Genomic DNA, 18,146 nt, shown 5'->3' on the forward strand with positions numbered 1-18,146 from the left:
AAAAATTGCAGGAACAGCCAATGGTATTCTTTCTTGCTCCTCCTCACATTGCCAACAACAACCCTGCAAAATGCAAAGTACAGGTGACAACCTGGGGTCCGTGCATGCTGTCACAACGGGACGCTCTTCCGCGGTGCGGACTATACCATATTTGATGCTTGTGGCGTCTCGTGTTCCATACAAGCCCTGCATAACCCCGTCCCCCGTATCAGACGAGGCGAGATTTCAGCCCGGCTCTAACCGCTTGAGGACGTAGGACGGAGGTGCGCCAGGCCAGCAATCGTCGACCTCCTGGACGACCAACCCATCCGCCCACACAATCAACAAGGTATAAGGTACTCCGTACAGGACCGAGACGCCACGTCGTGTTCTATGCTACCTTGTCCTTTCGTGGAAATTCCCGCAGCGGTTTTACTCCTGGTGCATTTCAAGCGTGTGCGCGTCCCCGCGTGCAGGACGGGCCTATAAGGCTGAGGGAGGGACCATTGTACCCCCACGGATCGGCGTCTTCCTGGGGTGAATTGATGGTTTAAAAGCTTAGTATTCTGGAATACACTCTTGCACTCTCAGTGCTTTGCTTTGCCGAGGCGGCGTAGCGATGCAATGGGTAATTGCACAGACGAGGCTGAGGGGAGGTCCACGGACAAGAGGAGAGGTTGGGCCAATGGATAAGGCTGATTGGCCGATATGTACCTCGTACCCCGTATGAGGTACACCTCAAACCCTTTTGGCCTTTTGGACCTAGGGTGGGTGCATTTTGTTTGTTTGCGACTCTCCTGACGCGACGCCGACCACACGACACCGGGGCAGATGAGGCGGGGGACTGTCACCGATATGTGTCGATCGGCAACTCGTCTACGCTAGGGATACCAGTAGATTGGCCAAAGCTGATCTTCACTGGCAATCCAACGAAAAGTCGGTGTGAAAGTTCTAGCAAGCTTCCGGGACAGTGCAGGGAAAAGGAGTGGATTCCTGTCGCAGCTGTCGGTACGTACCCGCGAATTGTTCTATCGCGACTTACCGCCTTAATGGAATATAAATTCTGTTGTTCACGACCATGAAATTCTATCAACCTTTTCCAACACTGGACAATTTGCACAGATCGCCCAGTGCCCTGAGGCACCCTCCTCTGGGTAGAGAGGCCCCTCCTGGTTATGCCGAGTGTGTATATAAAGATAGTCACGGTAAGTCATGCCTCATGCCTCTATCTCCCTGGTTGGAGCTCCTTTCAACACCAGAATCGAATGACGTCTCACAAACTTCGCAGAGTACCGTGCGCGCGCGGAAATCAATCCTCCGGAGCGGGGCGGTGGCACAACTAATGTCTACTATGTGAAGGCCGGCGACATTGGTGAAAATGCCCATTATGCTTCAAAGAGACAGCGGCATTGGCACTGTCGACGACACCGCCACCCATGATCTCCCTTCCCTAAAACGAGGCAATCTACAGAGACAAGCAGGACAGCCACGAGACGTCTCAAATCGCGCTGTTCTACCGGAGAGATGGCAGTCAATAACAAGAAGTTTGCGGGGGCAGAAGTACAGCTTCTGCATCGACATCAAGGACCCCGACACCAGGATGGATGCAGATCATTCCAAGTTCAACCCGCGGATTGTGCAAGTCATCGACGATGCCGCGGAACTTGACAGATCTTGAGACCAACGGGAGATGTTTATCGCCTATATATATATGGATTGCGCACATCGTGCCTTCTTCTACCAGGGATACGGCGCGTGTAATCACCACCCACTCCACCGTCTCAGGCAAAAGCACGCCTTGGCCGTTGCCGACGCCAATGGAGCCCTGTTTAAGTTCCCGGAACAGAAGTCACAGGGCGCGAGGTCGATCGAATGCAGTTTGAGGAGACGGGCATCCGGAGGGTGGCGCCCCCAAGACAAAGAAGGACGCCTAACAACAATAACAACAATAACGACAACGGCGACAACGAAGATGACTCCTCACAGTCAGACGATGTGTCGTCAGAGGATGCTGTGCGCACGCCGGCAGACAAGTTCGCCGCCACACTGGACGCTCAAAGCCAGGCTCTAGTCAAACTCCACCAGGAAATTCTATGCATGCCTATCTCAACCACACGGAAGCCAATGCAACTGCAGACCTTATTACACACCTCAGCTGGATCCTCTCGGGGACATGTGGTTGTCTCCACGTCATTAGGGACGCGTGCGGATTGAGGGCTGGTTTGAAACTCTCTAATACGGCATGGGTCGTCTCATTTTCTGGTTTCTCGGTTCGCGACGAAAAGGAAATCGGTCCGATTCGCCCAATGCTGGCCTCCGCGGAGTCCTCGGTAGAGGATTAGAAACAATGATCGGACGAGAAGAGATGGTCGACTCTCGCTCGGAGGCTTCCGCGAATGGGAAACCAGACAATGAGACAATCCATGCTGCATTAGAGAATCGAATATCGAATATGAAGTCAGATATTGAACCCCCCCCCAATTTTGGCCTCCTCAGTTTTCTTTCTGCAAAGCCCTGGAGCCTCGGAATTTGTACGAGGCGTCTGGGATGCGAAAAATTGAGCAACAAATGCCACAAAAGACTCTCGACCTATTTGAACCCGCTTTACAAGGTTCTCCACGTTACCAGGCCAGAGCTGGCTGGAGTGCAAGAATTCATTAACAGGTTCATGATCAAGGTGTCAGGCTCATGCCAGGAGCTCCTACTGACACTCAGAGCCCGCACTTTCTCGACACGCCTCTGCGCAAACAAGACAGACCAGAAATGTTCTTCGACAACGTACGAGCTTCAGCAGAGGGACCAGTTTCTCGAAGGCCCATCGGATACGTTTGAATACTTCGAGCAGGATTCGACTTACAGTCATTGGGAGGAGAGCTTCTCATCCCAGAATCGACTTGAGACTGGCAAGTGGGGATGCCGACCCAGAAGGTCCTCGGCTACAACGGTAATCGAGGAGGTGGTCGTGGCTGTTCGGTCAACGGCGTCTGCGTCACAATGAGTCGATCCACAGCGAACCGGCAGGGCTCATGGATCCTTCAACCAATGGCGACCCTTACGCGTTAGAACATTTCGGCTGACCTGCAAAAAGATTCAAGAATTGTCTGAGGCTCCTCCTGTCGATTTCTCCACGTGGTGGACGACATCCAAGAGGAACGTCTCCAAATCATGTTGAAAGAACGCCCAGAACGATTCAACTTGGTCAAGGCCTTCATTCCTTACCCCCAAAGCATACTCGCTCTCTCCTTACCTGCCGGAAGTTCACAGATGACAATCCGCGACGTGTTGTTATATTCCTTCTCAAGGCCAAATCCGAGGCTGCACAGTGGACAAAGCAATACGTCCAATATGCGGCCAGCACCGGCAAGCCTGTGCGGCGGTCGAGTTTATGGATCATTTGTCCGATACCTGACCAGCGCCGGCACCGTCACCAAGTGCCGGGGGTTCCTCTATGAATGCGATGGCAACGGCGAGGTTCGTCAGCCATTCAGACAGCAACTGGGGTGCTACTCACCACACTTGTGAACCTCTTGAAGAAGATGATCCCTTAACACTCTCCTCGTCTCTCAAACTCCATAAGAGGTGCCTCTATCCTCTATACTATATATATATATATATCTAGTCGACCAAAGACTACGGTCGATCCCACTCCTTCGTCTCGTCATGCCTGGACTCGACTCCATCAGTTCTCCACGGAAGCGCAAATTACCACAGACCCCGGCTGCCGATGATACCGGAGATCCTGAAGATCGGAACTTAGAAGAGATTAAACGGGTCAAGCTCACTCAGGAAAACATCCTGAGAGAATGTCAGGCCGCGATACCAAGTCCACATCCGGATTCTAGGCGGCGACGGCATAGGCGTGGCGCAGGTGAACTGAAGCGTGGTAATGGAAAAGGCTCAAGGAGTTTACAAGAGTCTTCAAAGTCGGGCCAAAAGCGAGCCCATTAGGAGATGTGGAGGGAATCAGCTCCATGGACGATCCAGACGCCGTCCATGGTGCCAGCTATGCGCCTGTCACCCGCCATGTGCTCGCTCGACCAACAGTGACATTGACGATGGAAAGGGACAGAGTGTGAGTGAATACGAACACGGTGACTGCATGCATATCATGGTATCTAACACAGTTCAGGTGAACGTTGATGCCACACTGGTGGCCCCCGAATCTCTCATGGCAAGGCGCAGCACAAGACAGATGGTTACCTATTCGGACGATGAAGAAGACTTACTCCCAAGCCCTCAACGTTCGATGTTTTCGCCAGAGGAGGCTGTTGAGGAGAAAGGCAAATGAAGGCTCCACGAACACTAAACAGCTCGGCATGGAAAGAATGGTTGGGTCGTTTGCTACCTCTCCATAACAGAGTCAGTGTTTCCATCTAACCAGCAAACCTGAGGGCCCCTCCGCTATGTCCGGATACCCCGAGAAACGAATTCTCCGCAATACATGTGGCCGTGGGCTCGGAGGAAGTCGAAGAATTCAAGTGCCACTTCTGCGAGACAGACCACGAACTAGATTTGATCAAGAAGAGAGAGGGGAACAAAGTAGAAAAAAGATCATTCTGGGCGTTTTGGAGAAGATTACGGTAAGACAGTCAACCAGCCAGACCCATAACACCCTCACTGAATGACGCCACATCTCGGGCAGAATTCACGATCTTTTCATCGTCGGCCATGACTCATATGGGTTTTCCTTTTCGCCATTTGGAGAAAATCTTCTAACCAGTCTGCGTAACGAAGTACTAGGACCCTTTCTCACCATCACCTGAAATGGAACCAGAGGACAGGAAATTAACAAAAGAAAGAGAAGTGCTTCAGATCATGGAATGCAGTAACCGTGAAGGAGGAATTTGGGCGGATGTACGACCATGCACTGCAGACAGGTCATTGTCGATATCAGCGAGGAGAGCCTCTGCTCGGGGTCTGGTATGGCGACAGAGGACGATGTGGTCTTCTCAAGGAAGACAGCGGTGTGAATATTACATGGAATGGCTCGCACAATTCGCAGCAACACCGGGCTTGTAGTGACCGGTCCGCAGGAGAGAGGGTTTATTCCAAAGGTGGATCTGAGATTGGCGAGCAAGCAGGCATATGAATTCAGAAGAAGGTCTTGATTGTCATGAGCGGTGAAGGAGGCAGGCCAGGCCACTGGTCGAGGTTGAGGGCGTCAGTAGAGGATTGAGGGCGTCAGTAGAGGATTGAGGGCTACATTGCGCTCGGCCAGGTTCATGGAAGGGTTTCCCGAGTTGAGTGATGGCCTGGACGCACACAGCAGTATGGTTGCTTGTTTACCTGAGCTGGACATTGTGTAGGATTCGCGGAACGCACAATGAACAAATTTTGACCCATGTATTGGTGCAAGAATCCATTGCTAGACTAATCACTTCTCTCCCGACCCATTATCAACTCAGCAATGCCCAAGAACCTTGCCCACAGTCCAGCCACCCCATTCTCAAGCTATTGACATCCTTTCTCCAACCACCAGCCCGTCGTCCTCATCTCCAAGCTTGATCCTCACAATGAACACCAAGTACCCTCTTGTAATATCCTGTCAACCCATCAACCAGACATCGAGATTTGACTTGAGCGCCTGGCCAGCAATTTGAGGGATTTGTTAGTTTTGCATTTGGTCACTTTGACCCGTGGCTTTGAAGAGACGGTTCACCTCAAATTGCTGGCTCTTAACAAGTTCCTGGAGCGGACCTTGTCCTAGCAATTTGAGGATTTGTTAGTTTTGCATTCGGTCACTTTGACCCTTGGCTTTGAAGAGACGGTTCACCTCAAATTGCTGGCTCTTGACAAGTTCCTGGAGCGGACCTTGTCCCAGCAATTTGAGGGATTTGTTAGTTTTGCATTCGGTCACTTTGACCCGTGGCTTTGGAGAGACGGTTCGCCTCAAATTGCTGGCACCCACCCACCGCCCTCCCACCCTCCCACCCCATCGTGCCGTGCCACCCTTGGTCGGGCTGGTGCACTCACACTGGGCATGTCCGGCCGCCTGTTGCCATTGTTTTGGTTTTTGGTTTTGAACAAGTTCCTGGAGTGGACCTTGTTTGAGGGGTTCAAATGAATGAACCGCGGGGGCTCAACTGAATGAGCCCCGGAGAGGAGAAGAAAGAAGGATGGAAGAAGGAGGAAAGAATGTGTGGGTTTAATACTTGTAGTGGTTGGGAAGCCGGCTCTTGGCAAAGGCGCCGCCAAGACCGTGCATTCTCTTGTCGAGGACCTTTTCGCGTCGCTCGGCGACGTCACGACGGAGTTCCGCACATCTATGCGTGGTCTCGATCAAATCGTCAGTTCCCTGGTCCATGCATCGTTGCAATTCCTTGTAACGCGCAACCTCTGGGAACACCTTGCCCCTGGTAGGAGACCTCGCCTTGGCTGCTTCATGGCCCCCAGTGGAGTCACTCAGCGTGTTTTTGTTCATGTTTTGGTTTTTGGGCATGTTTCGGAATGGAACCATGCCATGTGGAGTTCAACTTAATGGACCCAAGAGAGGGAAAGGAAGAAAGAATTTTGAAGCGGAGGAAGGGCGACGGATTATTTACCCATCGGCAAACTAGGTTAGCGTGGAGAATTAGCGCACCACTGATTCCCACTCAATAACTGCTGCACCACCTCTCACCTTTCGTCTTCCTTCGCAGCAGAGAACAAGTGAATGTCCGGCCCAAGGCATTGATTTGCTTTTGGGTATCATTCACGCGAGGAATCGACCCTTCAGTCGGCTCCTTATCTAAAACAAACAAAAAACCTATGTCCTCGAAACGAGGCCACGCGTCGCGCTCGCGCTCGAACTCGAGTGAAGCTCAACGAGTCGATTCCAGGCTCGAAGGAAGGAAATCAAGGGCGGTCGACAAGATCAGACAGAATTGGCACTGTAGCCCCGACGACATCACAACGCAACCGCCCGACAACTGGAGTAGGGATACGCTAGCCAAACTCGCGCAGCTGTCAAGCCTGTGTTCCCGAGAGAATGCCCAGGGACTTCTAGAGCGAATGAGGGAGAAACGCATACAGGATGCGCCCAAGTCTGCTCCGACTCTCTCGACCATTGATGTCACTAACGCATTAGCGGACATTGATCGTGCTTCGGTGTCGACGCCTGAGGAGGACGCTGCACTAAGCGACCACTGTCAGCCACAGACTGCGTCGGGCGCCCCCGTGGCAGTGACTGGAGACCCCAGTCCCATACAGGAATCAGAGGCACGCCCGGTGGTACCAGATGCCCAGACGAGTCTGACTGTCGAGGACGCTGGTGACATCCCGCAGCTACCAGGGTTTTGTCGAAACGCAGCGTTCCTAATGGAGCGGTGTTTGGAGCTTTCAGGATCACAACACGAGGCGCATGTACGTGAATCGTTCGATGAGATCCTGAACCACATCGGTAATCCGCGAGAGGGAGGTTGTGGACCGGTCCAGGGGTTGGTTGAGTATTTGCTGGGTGCTAATCTCCACCCAGATGGGTTGGAGGAGTTGACATCATATCTGAACAGCAACCCTGACTTCACGACTGACCTGTTGACAGAAAGATTGAAGTGGCGACGGCTGCGGGCTGTAAGGCACTCCTTCGTCCAGCAACTCTTGAGGCAGGATCCGTTGGTCTACCTTCTCATGGTGGCACTCCAACCGGACATGAAGTGGGGGCTGATCAACAATCCAGTGCCAATATCCCTTCGACTCAGGCGCGCAACAGATGAACCGCCACCACTTGGGCTGTTCTTCAAATTGACGGATTCCAGACCAATGCTTGCAATACAACTTTCCTGTCCACTACCGGACACATCAGGTGAATTATTCTTGGACATATTTTATGACGTTGTATACTCCAGTCTGGAGAAGGATATTTGCTCGAAGCCTGAGGTCTTGGAAGACCTTCGGCGGAGCAATGCGACCTGTGTGGTTCCACAGTTCTTTCTCGATGGTCGTCCCAGAGACTTGGACGGATTGCCCACTCAATCGACCGCAGTCTCAATTCCTCCTTGCTCTTCTATAGGAGCCGCCGTTAACGGAATCGAGGACTGGCATTCTCCTCCAGTGCAAGAAGAAATGGCGATACTACTGGGTTCAGATGTCATGGCAGCAAAGGAGTATTTGGATGGGGTACGGGAGAGGATCTTGTCATCCTATAAGGTCGCGTTTGAGGATTTCGTGGAGATGGACATACGCGTGAACGGTGAAAGTTCGGTATTCTGGGAAGGCGACAACATGGAGGCCGGCCATCATTGAGCCAGGGACATCGGACATTGAATTGGCTGGAAATATGACAAGTCGAGGCGAATCCAGTCAGCGATAGAGACTCGCTCTGCCACAGAGCAACAATCAGAAGGATGCTCGTTCCATTTACAAGCACAGTGAAACAATCGTGGTGAAGATGAATATCCCCCCCCCTCGGCAGCTCTGTGATTCATGTCCCTGGTGGAAACAAGATGTGCACGAGGACGCCACCGAGTAAGAAATAGTTGACCGTTAGCAATGAGCATTGGAATTCCGTTAATCAAGACCAGAATGAATTACTACTACCTCATAACTAATGGTATTTCACTTCTGTTTTGCTCCCCCGGCGTGCGCTTTGTTCATCACGCCTGTGCCACTTATTTCTGACGTCGGCTTTGTGGGCTTGACCGATTCTCGTGACTCAGCCTGGTGGATTGCTGCATGTAGTTTAGACAGGTTTACAGTAGACAGGTTTAGACAGGTACCACGTACACCTGCGACACTACCGAAATGTGGCGCCCTTAGCTTCAACGGGGAACAGCTTGTGGCGTCTCTTTTGTTGATCCCCAGGCCCAGCCCTTCCCCATCTCGTCCAGTCAAAGCCCTACACACCCTACACAGCCTGGTCGACTTTGATTGCCTTCGGATTCAGCTCCAATCGGTGGGCTGATGAAGCAAACACCTCATCTGGGGAGCCAGAATCATGGATCATGGCGCCCCAATATATTGCCCCGTAGGTTTCCCCATGCGGCCATGTATTAAACGGTGAAAGGTGAAACTCAGCTGGAAGAAGCACCCCAGAGCCAGCCTCTCTTCGACCCTTGTTACGACTCTTCTCATCCTGCGTACGCGTACTTGAATGGCGCAAGTTGACGTCGGCAGCCTGCTTGACTGACCTGCTTTGACCTGCTCAGACCTCACCCGCCATCGCTCCTGCATGTCCTCACCGTGACAGATGACAACTGGCACCTGAACCTGCCTCGACCACAGAACGAGCAAACGCAGACTTTCAACGTCCTTTAGTCCAAACGCAGCAATATCCGCCCTCGTTACCCGAGACATCCTCACCAGCTTGACACTTTCGGTTCAACATGGGCTTTTGAAACCCTCACCTTCGCCCTTTAGGCACTTTACAGTTATTTCCCTTCAGGAGCATTGGCTTCGAAGACCACATTTCTACCTTTCTGCACCTCTTCAGTTTTCCCATCGGCAGCTCAGTCACTCCAGACTTGAAGACCAAACCATGACAACCGCAGTTGAAGCCACCGAGCTCACTGAGCAGCACCCGCCCGCCTCACTCCAACGACCCAAGTCTGAATTCGATCCCTGCTGCAATGCCAAAGTCACATCTCCCTTCTACCTCTACAACCATGACTCCCCGCGGCCGTCTTTTGACGTCAAAAAGACTGGCAATCCCGTCGAAGTTGCTGTTCAAGACCTCGAGTCTGGCACCTCCAATCTCTCACCTTCGATCACTCAAGAGGAGAAAGATGCTGCACAGAGTCCGGCGACCAGAGACAGGTTCAGGTTTTGGAAGAGAGAGAAGCAGTGCATGACAAAGCCGAAGCAGAGAGGCTGCGTGTGGTTTTCTCGGTTGTCTCCTCGTCAGCGTCTGCTGGTCAAGATTCTCATTGGGTTGCTGATCATTGGGGCGGCCGTGGGAATTGCAGTCGGTGTCAGTGTTAAGGTCCATGGGACGGTGTACAAGGGCAACAACACGACTTCGCAGATTGGTTGATCATGTTGGTCAAACACTGCCTGACACATCTGCACCATTCCAAGACGAAAAGCAACGAGGGCCATCCATCTTTACCAAGACCAGTCAATCGCTGTGTTCAATTGTATACGACATGGTAGTATAGGTTTTAGGGCACGGGACTGCAAAAGGCGAGACAAAAACAACACGGGCACCGGCAAGGTGCTACGAGAAACAGTGTTAAAGATGATAATGACGGCGTACACTAGGGGTTACAGAGGGATGGAGCGAGCTGTACTGAGTACTGATTTGTAGCTAATGCCATGAAGCGTTTTCTTTCTACGGACAGATGACTTGGATGCTGACAGCTGTGACCGATTTCTGCCAGTCTTCGTTGTCCACACACTTCTCCACCGAGGTAAGAGGTTAGTCAATGTGTCCGTAGGCATGATAGTGCTCTCACATGGTTCTTTCTAGCTACACTAACTCGAATGCCAACAAAAGAACTCCCAAATACAACCTCACATATACCAACCTCACGGTTAAGCTCACAACTTACTCCTCGGGCCCGCCTCGATATAGGTTCCGCCGAGCTTGAGCATCTCCACAGCCTGGGTGACCATGTCCTCGACGATCTGCCTGGCGGGCTTGATATCCTTGATGATGGCGCTGACCTGGCCCATGAGGAAGGGCATGTCGATCTCGGCCTCCTGCTCGAGGTCGTACGCCATGGGCACGATGCCCCTGTCCGTGAGCTCCTTGATGCGCTCGGGCTGGGACTCCCATTTGGCGACGTAGTCGTTGAGCCGGACGCGCAGGGGCCGACCGGACACGACCAGCGTGCGCAGCGTGTCCGTAAAATCCGCGCTCACCACGGCTTCCTTGTGCAGTCTGCTGGCGCCGCTCTCTTCGGCCGCGACAAAGCGTGTCCCCACCCACACGCCCACGGCGCCTTGCATGAGCGAACTCGCCAGGCTGCGGCCATCGTAGATCCCGCCCGCGGCGACGACCAAGGCGGGTTCGCCCGTCAGGGGGGATTTGTATTTCTTGGCCACATCACACACCGCGGGGATCAGGATGCTGTTCGCAATGTCCCCCGTATGTCCACCCCCTTCTGTGCCCTGTGCGCACACAATGTCCACACCCGCCTGCAGTGCCTTTTCGGCGTGCTTGGGTGCCCCGACCATGTTCATGACCAGGATCCCGGCCTCGTGCAGACGTTTGATGGTCCGCGCGGGGGGAACGCCGACCGCGCTGACGAAGATCTTGGCCCCGTTGCGGATCGTCACTTCGATCAGCTCGTCCAGCTGGCCGTGCGTGTAGTCGTGGTTGGTCTTGCGTGCGGAGCCGCCTACTTGGGGCAGGGCGAGGTCGACGCCGAAGGGGAGGGAGGGGTCCGTGAGGTTGGATTTGAGGTCGTCGATGATCTGGTCGAAAAGGAATGGATGTGTCAGTAGAAACGTTACTGTGGGATCATAACTCTGTTGGGGGAAGAACAGGGTGGGAGAAGGTATAGGTGCATAGCAGTGCATAGCAGCAGCGCAGAGACATGAGAGGAGGGCCAAGGGGATAGAGTCAGGGCAGGGCAGGCCAGGGCAGGGCAGAAGGACAATGGGGGAGGGGAGTCCTTCAATCCATCTCTAAAGATCTTCCTTCACTCCACCCATCCACCTTCCCTCGTCCTCTATCCTCCATCCATCCAGCTCCCCCATTCTCCATTCTCCCTTCTCCATCCTCCGTCTTCAACACACCTCTCACACCTCATGAAATAAAAAACAACAACAAGCCAAGGTACCCAAAAATCATGACCCAAATCAAATCACCCAACGAGAAGAAAACGTAACTCACCTCCTGCAACTGCTTCGGCGTATACCCCAGCCCGCCAATCGTCCCGATCCCGCCGGCGTTCGACACCGCCGCGGCCAGGGGACCGCCGGACGTGCGCGCCATCCCGGCCAGCATGATCGGGTACTTGATGCCCAGGAGCTTGGTGAGCGGGGTGTTGAGCGCGGGGACTGGCGAGGACGACATTTTGAGAGGTTGGATGGAGGGTGATTGAGGTTGAGTAGGTAATGTTTCAGTTTCTGGTGCTTCGGTGTCGATGACGAGAAGAGTGTCTGTATCTCTGCCTGGATTCGCTTGGTAGCTACCTAGCTGTGTAGCTGTATATCGTATGTGTCTAGGTAGGTAGGTACTAGTTACCCTCTGCAACGGACAGCAAGGTAGGTCCTGAGTATACACAGATGCCCGTGTGTGTGAGATAGCGTAGCGTGAGCCTCAACTCAAGAACCAAGCCGGAGTCAATCAGTCAAGTCAATCCTTCTTTTTTCGCTGTTCTTATATCCCACGCAGTCCCGAGTACATGGTATTATATCAGTAAAGTAATTGGGAGACGAATCCAACCTACCACCAGCGGCCCTCTCAGGGCATTTATTAAATGTCGATTCCCTACCTACATACCTAGGCAGTAAGCTTGCTTGACGTCTCAAGACTGACATCGGTTCGCAACCCGCCCCAACAGTGTGGGGTCGCTACCGACTCTGGACCGAGGTAGGTTTGCCATGGAGCGTGCGTGACTTGCCGAGCTTAGACTCTGGAGATACTCGAAGTAGTAGGTAGGTACCGTAGGTATTATTGCTCGGGCCGATTGGTAGGGTAGGTATGATTGCCATGTAGCGATATACGACTTACCTGCTATGTGGTACGCAGGAGCACACGCCCTCCGCGGAATACTAATCTTTCTACGACCGAATGCTGTACTTGGGGCAGCCTCGGGGAGAATGGCAGGAAAATAGGGCGAAGCGATGAACATAAAGCCCACTCGTGTGTTTGTACTCGTATATGGACATTGGGAATTGCAGACTCCAGCACTCAGGAATCCAGTTCTAAAGTCAATGCTGGGCTATCAGTGTCAAGTTGAAAACAACAAAGTTCCATCGCATCCGTCTCAAGTCACCACTGCTGCGACACCTCTCCAGCCTATCACATCTTACAGTTCAGCCTCCATCTTGTCCAGAATGGTCCTGACAAATTCGTGCGTCGTAGCATCACCACCCATGTCTCGAGTGCGCACCTTGCTGTAAACCAGTCAGTCTCTGAGTCCCCATCTCGCAATCTTGCACTTACCCGTCGGCAATCACATCGTACACTGCCCGTGAGATACGGTTGGCATGCTCGTCAAGACCCAAATGTCGGAGAAGCATGGTGCCCGACAACAAAAGAGCTGTGGGGTTTGCTTGGTCTTTACCCTGGATGTCGAGACCAACGTGTCGGCACCCAGGCTCAAACACCGCAACGTCCCGCCCCATGTTGCAACCAGGTACGACGCCCGGACCACCCACAAGCGCCGCAGCGATGTTCGTAAGAATACCTCCGTACAAATTGGGCATGACCATCACATCAAACTGTTGAGGTCGCGACACGGCTTGCATGGAAGCATTGTCGACAATCATATCGTTCACCTCCAAGCTGGGATAATCTTCCCCGACCTTCTTGACCGTGTTCCGGAACAGGCCATCTGCCAGTTTCATAATGTTGGCCTTGTGGATACAAGTCACCTTCTTTCTGTTGTTTGCCAGCGCAAACGAAAAGGCAAATTTGGCAATCCGCTCCGATTTGGCCCGGGTGATGATCTTCAAGGACTCGACCACTCCCTGCACCGACTGGTGCTCCAGACCAGAGTACTCGCCCTCGGTGTTCTCACGCACAATGCACAGATCGACGTTCTTGTGTCGAGTCACCAGTCCAGGAATGTTCTTGACCAAAACCACCGAAGCGTAGATGTCGAGTTCTTGTCGCAGCGCCACGTTGAAGGATTGGTGGCCCGATCTCTCGATGGGGGTGTGTAGGATACCTTTCAACCCAAGCTTGTTCCGTCTCAGCGACGCTATTGATTCCTTGAAGAGGTCTTCCGAGTGCTTGTCTCCCGTGTCGACACCCGACACATCGACTTGCTCCCATTCAATGGGGACATTGTCGGCCTTGAAAATGGTCTTGACTGCTTCGGCAACTTCGGCACCGATACCGTCACCTGTTGCCAGTTTCCACGAGTGAGCACGAGTACCTTTCGCGAGCCGCGGAGCTCGAGGGCCATATCGTACCAGGAATCAACGTCACCGTGTATTTCCCCCCGTATTTCGTAGGCTTGAAGATGTCGGACTCGACGGTTGCGTAGGCTAAATTCAGGAGCGACTAAATCAGCTTCTGAGTGAGATGGACCACGGGTGAAAGATATGCTCACATCTTGCGAGAAAGGGCGAAGCAGCTTGCGGCCGGGTTGCCCGCTGAGCAGCACGGAACAGCGCCTGTGGAAAGAAGCAAAAAATGACCAGTTAGATCCTGACACTCGAGGCAGCTTTTGGATGGATTCTTACCTGAGCGCCACGAGTCGACCTGGCCAGCGACATTGCAGCGATGCGTCAAACAACGACTGGACTGGGGTGCGAGGACGGTCCTTGTCGTGGTGCGCGGAAAGCAAAGCAGAGAAAACTTATCGCAGGTGGAGGAGCTTTTGTTTCTGATGCAAAGGGCAGCACGAAGCTCCTGGCCAATCACTGCCGGCATCGTGGGCAGCAAATCAGAATGACGTCGGCGGGCCAATCCGGGCTCGCCGGCTGATTAAGCGAGGCTGCGAGGCATTTCCTGGTTGAGCGGAACTTGAAGTGAAAGGGAGACTCTCTTCCATTGCAACATGTCAATGCATTCAGTAAATCTGTTGCTGCATCACAAGTCAACACTACAAAGCTAAAAGCATGTGTCTGCTAATCATTCCTTTCCAACGGTGGTCGCGACATCGTCTACACCACACCCAAACCCTTGCCAGCCCGCGTCTGCAGAACCTAGTAAGTCTTGAAGTTCAACGGTCCTTGCTTATGCCTCAATTTGGCTCCGAAGAATTGCAAGAACACAACCAGGAAGAAGGCGGCTCCCATGATGCCACTCTGAATGCCGTATTCCGTCTGTGTGCCCGCTTTGGTGGCCCAGTTGATCTGGATGTACCTGCATTGACAATATTAGCACATCGAAGGAGGAAAAGAAGATTCGACACATACCCGATGATGAATCCACCCAGGGTTCTGGCAAAGTTGAGCAAGGCAGCACACTCGCCAGCAGCCTCAGGGTAGGCGTCAAGCAAGTACGCACCCACCGCTGAAGTGGTGACAATCGTGGCGAAATTGTGCATTCCCCATCCCACGACGATGACCCAGTAGGACCATGCGGGAGCATGGTGAAGAGTCGTGCCGATCAGATTATAGCCAATGAGCTTGATGGGCAAAACGAGCCACAAGACAATAAGTCTGTTCTCGGGGGCGATGACCCCGTTGTGGCGCTTCGCCCACATTCTGGCAATGAAGTCGAACATGAAGTGACCAATGACCAGTCCCAGGATCGCACCAACGACAGGCGCGGTGTAGATGGCCGCAAGGTTGCGGAAGTCAAAGTTATATGCAGGAATGATGAAGACTGAGATGGTTGTGTTGTTTCCAATCGTCCATGGGACTGTATCAGGTTAGTCTTGTTGGGAGGACCGGGCAGAAACCCACTTACAGTCAAAGAAGTAGAAGAGGCAAGTCAGGAACACTGGCAGCTTGAGAACGGTGTATCCCAACCGGGTCCCGGCTTCCAGGAAAGAGTTGGTCGTGTAGTTGGTCTTGTACTGCTCAACACCAACCACTCGGAGAAGACGGTTCTTGCGCTTTGGGACTCGATCTGGCATCAAATGTCTTGGATAAAAGGTCTCGTCACCAAGAGTAACGGTCAAAACCAGCCCCAGCATGATGATGCCGAAGTTGAGCCACATTCCTGTTCTCCATGTGCTCACACTGAGGATTGCGGCCATGAACTGCGGGCCCAGGAAAGGCGACAAGATGATGGCGGTACTCCAGATGTTGATCTTCCGGGCATGCTGGTGGAAGAACCAGACATCCTTGATCCACATGAGACCGCCACCCGCACCAGCAACAGCAAACATGCCGTTCAAAATACGGGACGCCATGTATGATTCAAAGGACTTTGCGGCGGCAGACCACGCAGCGGTACCGGCGGAAAGACATCCAAACCAGAAGAGGACGGGAAGGCGACCAATCCAGGCTGACAGCCAGACGGTCAGGATGCCGCCGACACCCAGCATGAATGTATTACTTTTGACATGTTAGCGCCAAGCATGAGTTGAGCAGTGCTATCGAGACATACCCAGCCGTGGCATGGTTGACCTCATTCGGATTGATACGCCACTGTGTCGCCTGAGGAATGAGAGCACTTGCGCCGGTGGCGGCAGAGTAGTCCGAAGTCGCCGCGTTGACCCCAATGACCAACAAGATGGCTGCCTTTTTCCAGCTGGGCCAGTTCAAGGGGTCTTCGGGATCCTCTGTGGGCTGAGGAATCAAGACCTTGCCGTCGCTCGACTTTTTGAGAGGCACGTGGGGCGCAAGACCCAGCTTCTCGCGAATCTGGGCCTCGTCCAGCAAGTAGCCATCGGTCTCACCAACGCGGTCGAGGTCGACAGCGGTGGCCGTGTGGGTAGCAGCCTTCTCGTTGTTGTTCTCGCCACTAGAGATGGAAGGCGGTGACGAGGTGTCGGCCTCAGGTGCCTGAGTGACCGACGCCTGGGGCACGTCCTTGGGTGAAGTTGGCTCGTCCGCCATGACTAGACTGCTGTGCTGGAAGAAATGGAGAAAGGAAAAAGCGCAATCGAAGAAACACCCGGTGAAGAGGAAGGGGCAAGTGAAGATGGAAGGACCAGACCAGAGTAAAGCCAGAGGGCAGGGGCTCGCGTGTTGAAATAATATTTCTGGTGCTCGTGTCACTTGTCGCAGCAGTCGAGTAAACAATGACTAGGGTCCTAGGGTCCCAGCAGGGCCAGCAGGGGAGGGGTATTAGCTACTCCTTTTAGTAGTGAGTCTCAATCAAAGAGTCATTGGCTTTCCTTTGGCTGCTAGATACTTCCGTAGCGCAAACTGCCATGCAATCGAAGTATAACAAAGGCCCCCCTGGGCGCTGGCCGCTGGCGAGGCTACCGGTAGATTCGCTTACAATCGGTGGAGCCAACATTACGGGTAAGTTTCGACTACGAGCTGCACCCCATGAAGAAAGGATGATCCGACTAACCGCATTCTTGGTTTTGACAAGTCTTTTGACAGGACTTTGAATCGGGGTATTCGAGAGAGGACCCAGAGAGGCAGTAGGGTGCTCCAATGCCGACTGCCGTTGGATGTTCATGAGGAAGCGCTGGAGTGAGTCCCTGTCAAGTCTCGTATCCCGTAGGCACTGACTCAATGGGTCGGACAGACCGCTCAATGGGACATTCTCCCACTTGACTGACGACAGGAAAGGCGAGAGAAGAACAGTGGCCCTCAGCGTCCACGGCCAGTCAGCCACGAGTTTCAAAAAGTCAGAGTGGCGGAGACGGCGATGGTTGATTCGACGGAGAACTCAAGCCCAAGCTAGGAGGCATTGGAAAAGATTATTTTAAATTTTTTTGGTCAACACGACAGAGGACAAAGAGACAGCTACCAGAACAAGGAGAGGCGACCAGGTTCGAAGGCTTGCTGGAGGTTGCTAAAGCGAGACGAACGAGGCACCCCAAGGCACCCAGAGGCACCACAGGAGGCTGCTCACTGGTGTGGACCGGGGGTGGGCTACGGACCCCGGCACCCACAAAGTACTATATTTTGACTAGCGCCGGCCGCCCGGTGGAGTCGGACCGCCGAAGATCAAGTGGGCTGACCAATGGGAGCTTGCAACGGAGTTCCAAGGGGCCGGGCGTTAATGCATAAGGCTGGTGAGGCTGGCACGGCGGGTCGATTTCAGGGGAGGGAGAGGGAGAAGAGAGTGGGAATGGGGAAGAAATCAGTCTCTCGAGGAGCAAGGGGGTTGGGGGCATGATTCGATTGGGAACCTGTCCTCCCAAATCAGCCAAAGTTGGATGTTGAATGAAAGCCAGTCCTGTCTACGGAGTACTAATACGAGTAAAGCGGTAACACGAAGAGCAGGATGCCGCCCGGTCTTCTCAAAAATGCATATGGCCCGCCAGCCATCTATCCCATCCAAGCACCGATATTGTGAGACCGGACGGACGTTGATATCTGGACCGAGTAGAACCGGGTGCCTCGTCCGATGCATGCAGACACCAAATTCGTTACCGAACCTCGTCTCCCGTTGGTAATTGCTGACTTGTCTACCCCAGACCACCTGGCAATATGGACTGACTAAGCCCTTGCTCAAGGGGGCGCAACCTAAAACACAATGGGGATGCTCGACGAGG

General features: G+C 53.3%; 7 protein-coding genes across 7 annotated transcripts; 3 read left to right on the top strand and 4 right to left on the bottom strand.

Moving 5' to 3' along the window:
• Positions 1-1,357: 1,357 nt before the first annotated feature.
• On the top strand, positions 1,358-1,657 carry Z520_06587 (uncharacterized protein; the record flags this gene model as incomplete). Its single annotated transcript, XM_016777087.1, has 1 exon — positions 1,358-1,657. One exon carries the CDS (start codon positions 1,358-1,360, stop codon positions 1,655-1,657), a length of 300 nt encoding a protein of 99 aa, XP_016631932.1.
• Positions 1,658-6,124: 4,467 nt separating this feature from the next.
• Z520_06588 (uncharacterized protein) lies at positions 6,125-6,418 on the bottom strand (the record flags this gene model as incomplete). The annotated part of the gene is made up of 1 exon (XM_016777088.1): positions 6,125-6,418. One exon carries the CDS (start codon positions 6,416-6,418, stop codon positions 6,125-6,127), a length of 294 nt encoding a protein of 97 aa, XP_016631933.1.
• A 308-nt stretch (positions 6,419-6,726) lies between these two features.
• Positions 6,727-8,199, top strand: Z520_06589 (uncharacterized protein; the record flags this gene model as incomplete). The annotated part of the gene is made up of 1 exon (XM_016777089.1): positions 6,727-8,199. The coding sequence occupies one exon, from the start codon at positions 6,727-6,729 to the stop codon at positions 8,197-8,199; it is 1,473 nt and encodes a 490-aa protein (XP_016631934.1).
• Positions 8,200-9,430: 1,231 nt separating this feature from the next.
• Z520_06590 (uncharacterized protein) lies at positions 9,431-9,925 on the top strand (the record flags this gene model as incomplete). Its single annotated transcript, XM_016777090.1, has 1 exon — positions 9,431-9,925. One exon carries the CDS (start codon positions 9,431-9,433, stop codon positions 9,923-9,925), a length of 495 nt encoding a protein of 164 aa, XP_016631935.1.
• A 506-nt stretch (positions 9,926-10,431) lies between these two features.
• Positions 10,432-11,914, bottom strand: Z520_06591 (uncharacterized protein; the record flags this gene model as incomplete). Its single annotated transcript, XM_016777091.1, has 2 exons — positions 10,432-11,310; positions 11,732-11,914. 2 exons carry the CDS (start codon positions 11,912-11,914, stop codon positions 10,432-10,434), a joined length of 1,062 nt encoding a protein of 353 aa, XP_016631936.1.
• Positions 11,915-12,872: 958 nt separating this feature from the next.
• On the bottom strand, positions 12,873-14,289 carry Z520_06592 (isocitrate dehydrogenase [NAD] subunit 1, mitochondrial; the record flags this gene model as incomplete). The annotated part of the gene is made up of 5 exons (XM_016777092.1): positions 12,873-12,960; positions 13,010-13,913; positions 13,984-14,058; positions 14,124-14,187; positions 14,257-14,289. The coding sequence occupies 5 exons, from the start codon at positions 14,287-14,289 to the stop codon at positions 12,873-12,875; spliced, it is 1,164 nt and encodes a 387-aa protein (XP_016631937.1).
• A 432-nt stretch (positions 14,290-14,721) lies between these two features.
• Positions 14,722-16,527, bottom strand: Z520_06593 (uncharacterized protein; the record flags this gene model as incomplete). Its single annotated transcript, XM_016777093.1, has 4 exons — positions 14,722-14,881; positions 14,935-15,382; positions 15,431-16,023; positions 16,076-16,527. The coding sequence occupies 4 exons, from the start codon at positions 16,525-16,527 to the stop codon at positions 14,722-14,724; spliced, it is 1,653 nt and encodes a 550-aa protein (XP_016631938.1).
• Between the last annotated feature and the right edge of the window lie 1,619 nt (positions 16,528-18,146).

The sequence above is a fragment of the Fonsecaea multimorphosa genome (assembly GCF_000836435.1).
Source record: "Fonsecaea multimorphosa CBS 102226 unplaced genomic scaffold supercont1.12, whole genome shotgun sequence".
NCBI classification, from domain to species: Eukaryota; Fungi; Ascomycota; class Eurotiomycetes; order Chaetothyriales; family Herpotrichiellaceae; genus Fonsecaea; species Fonsecaea multimorphosa.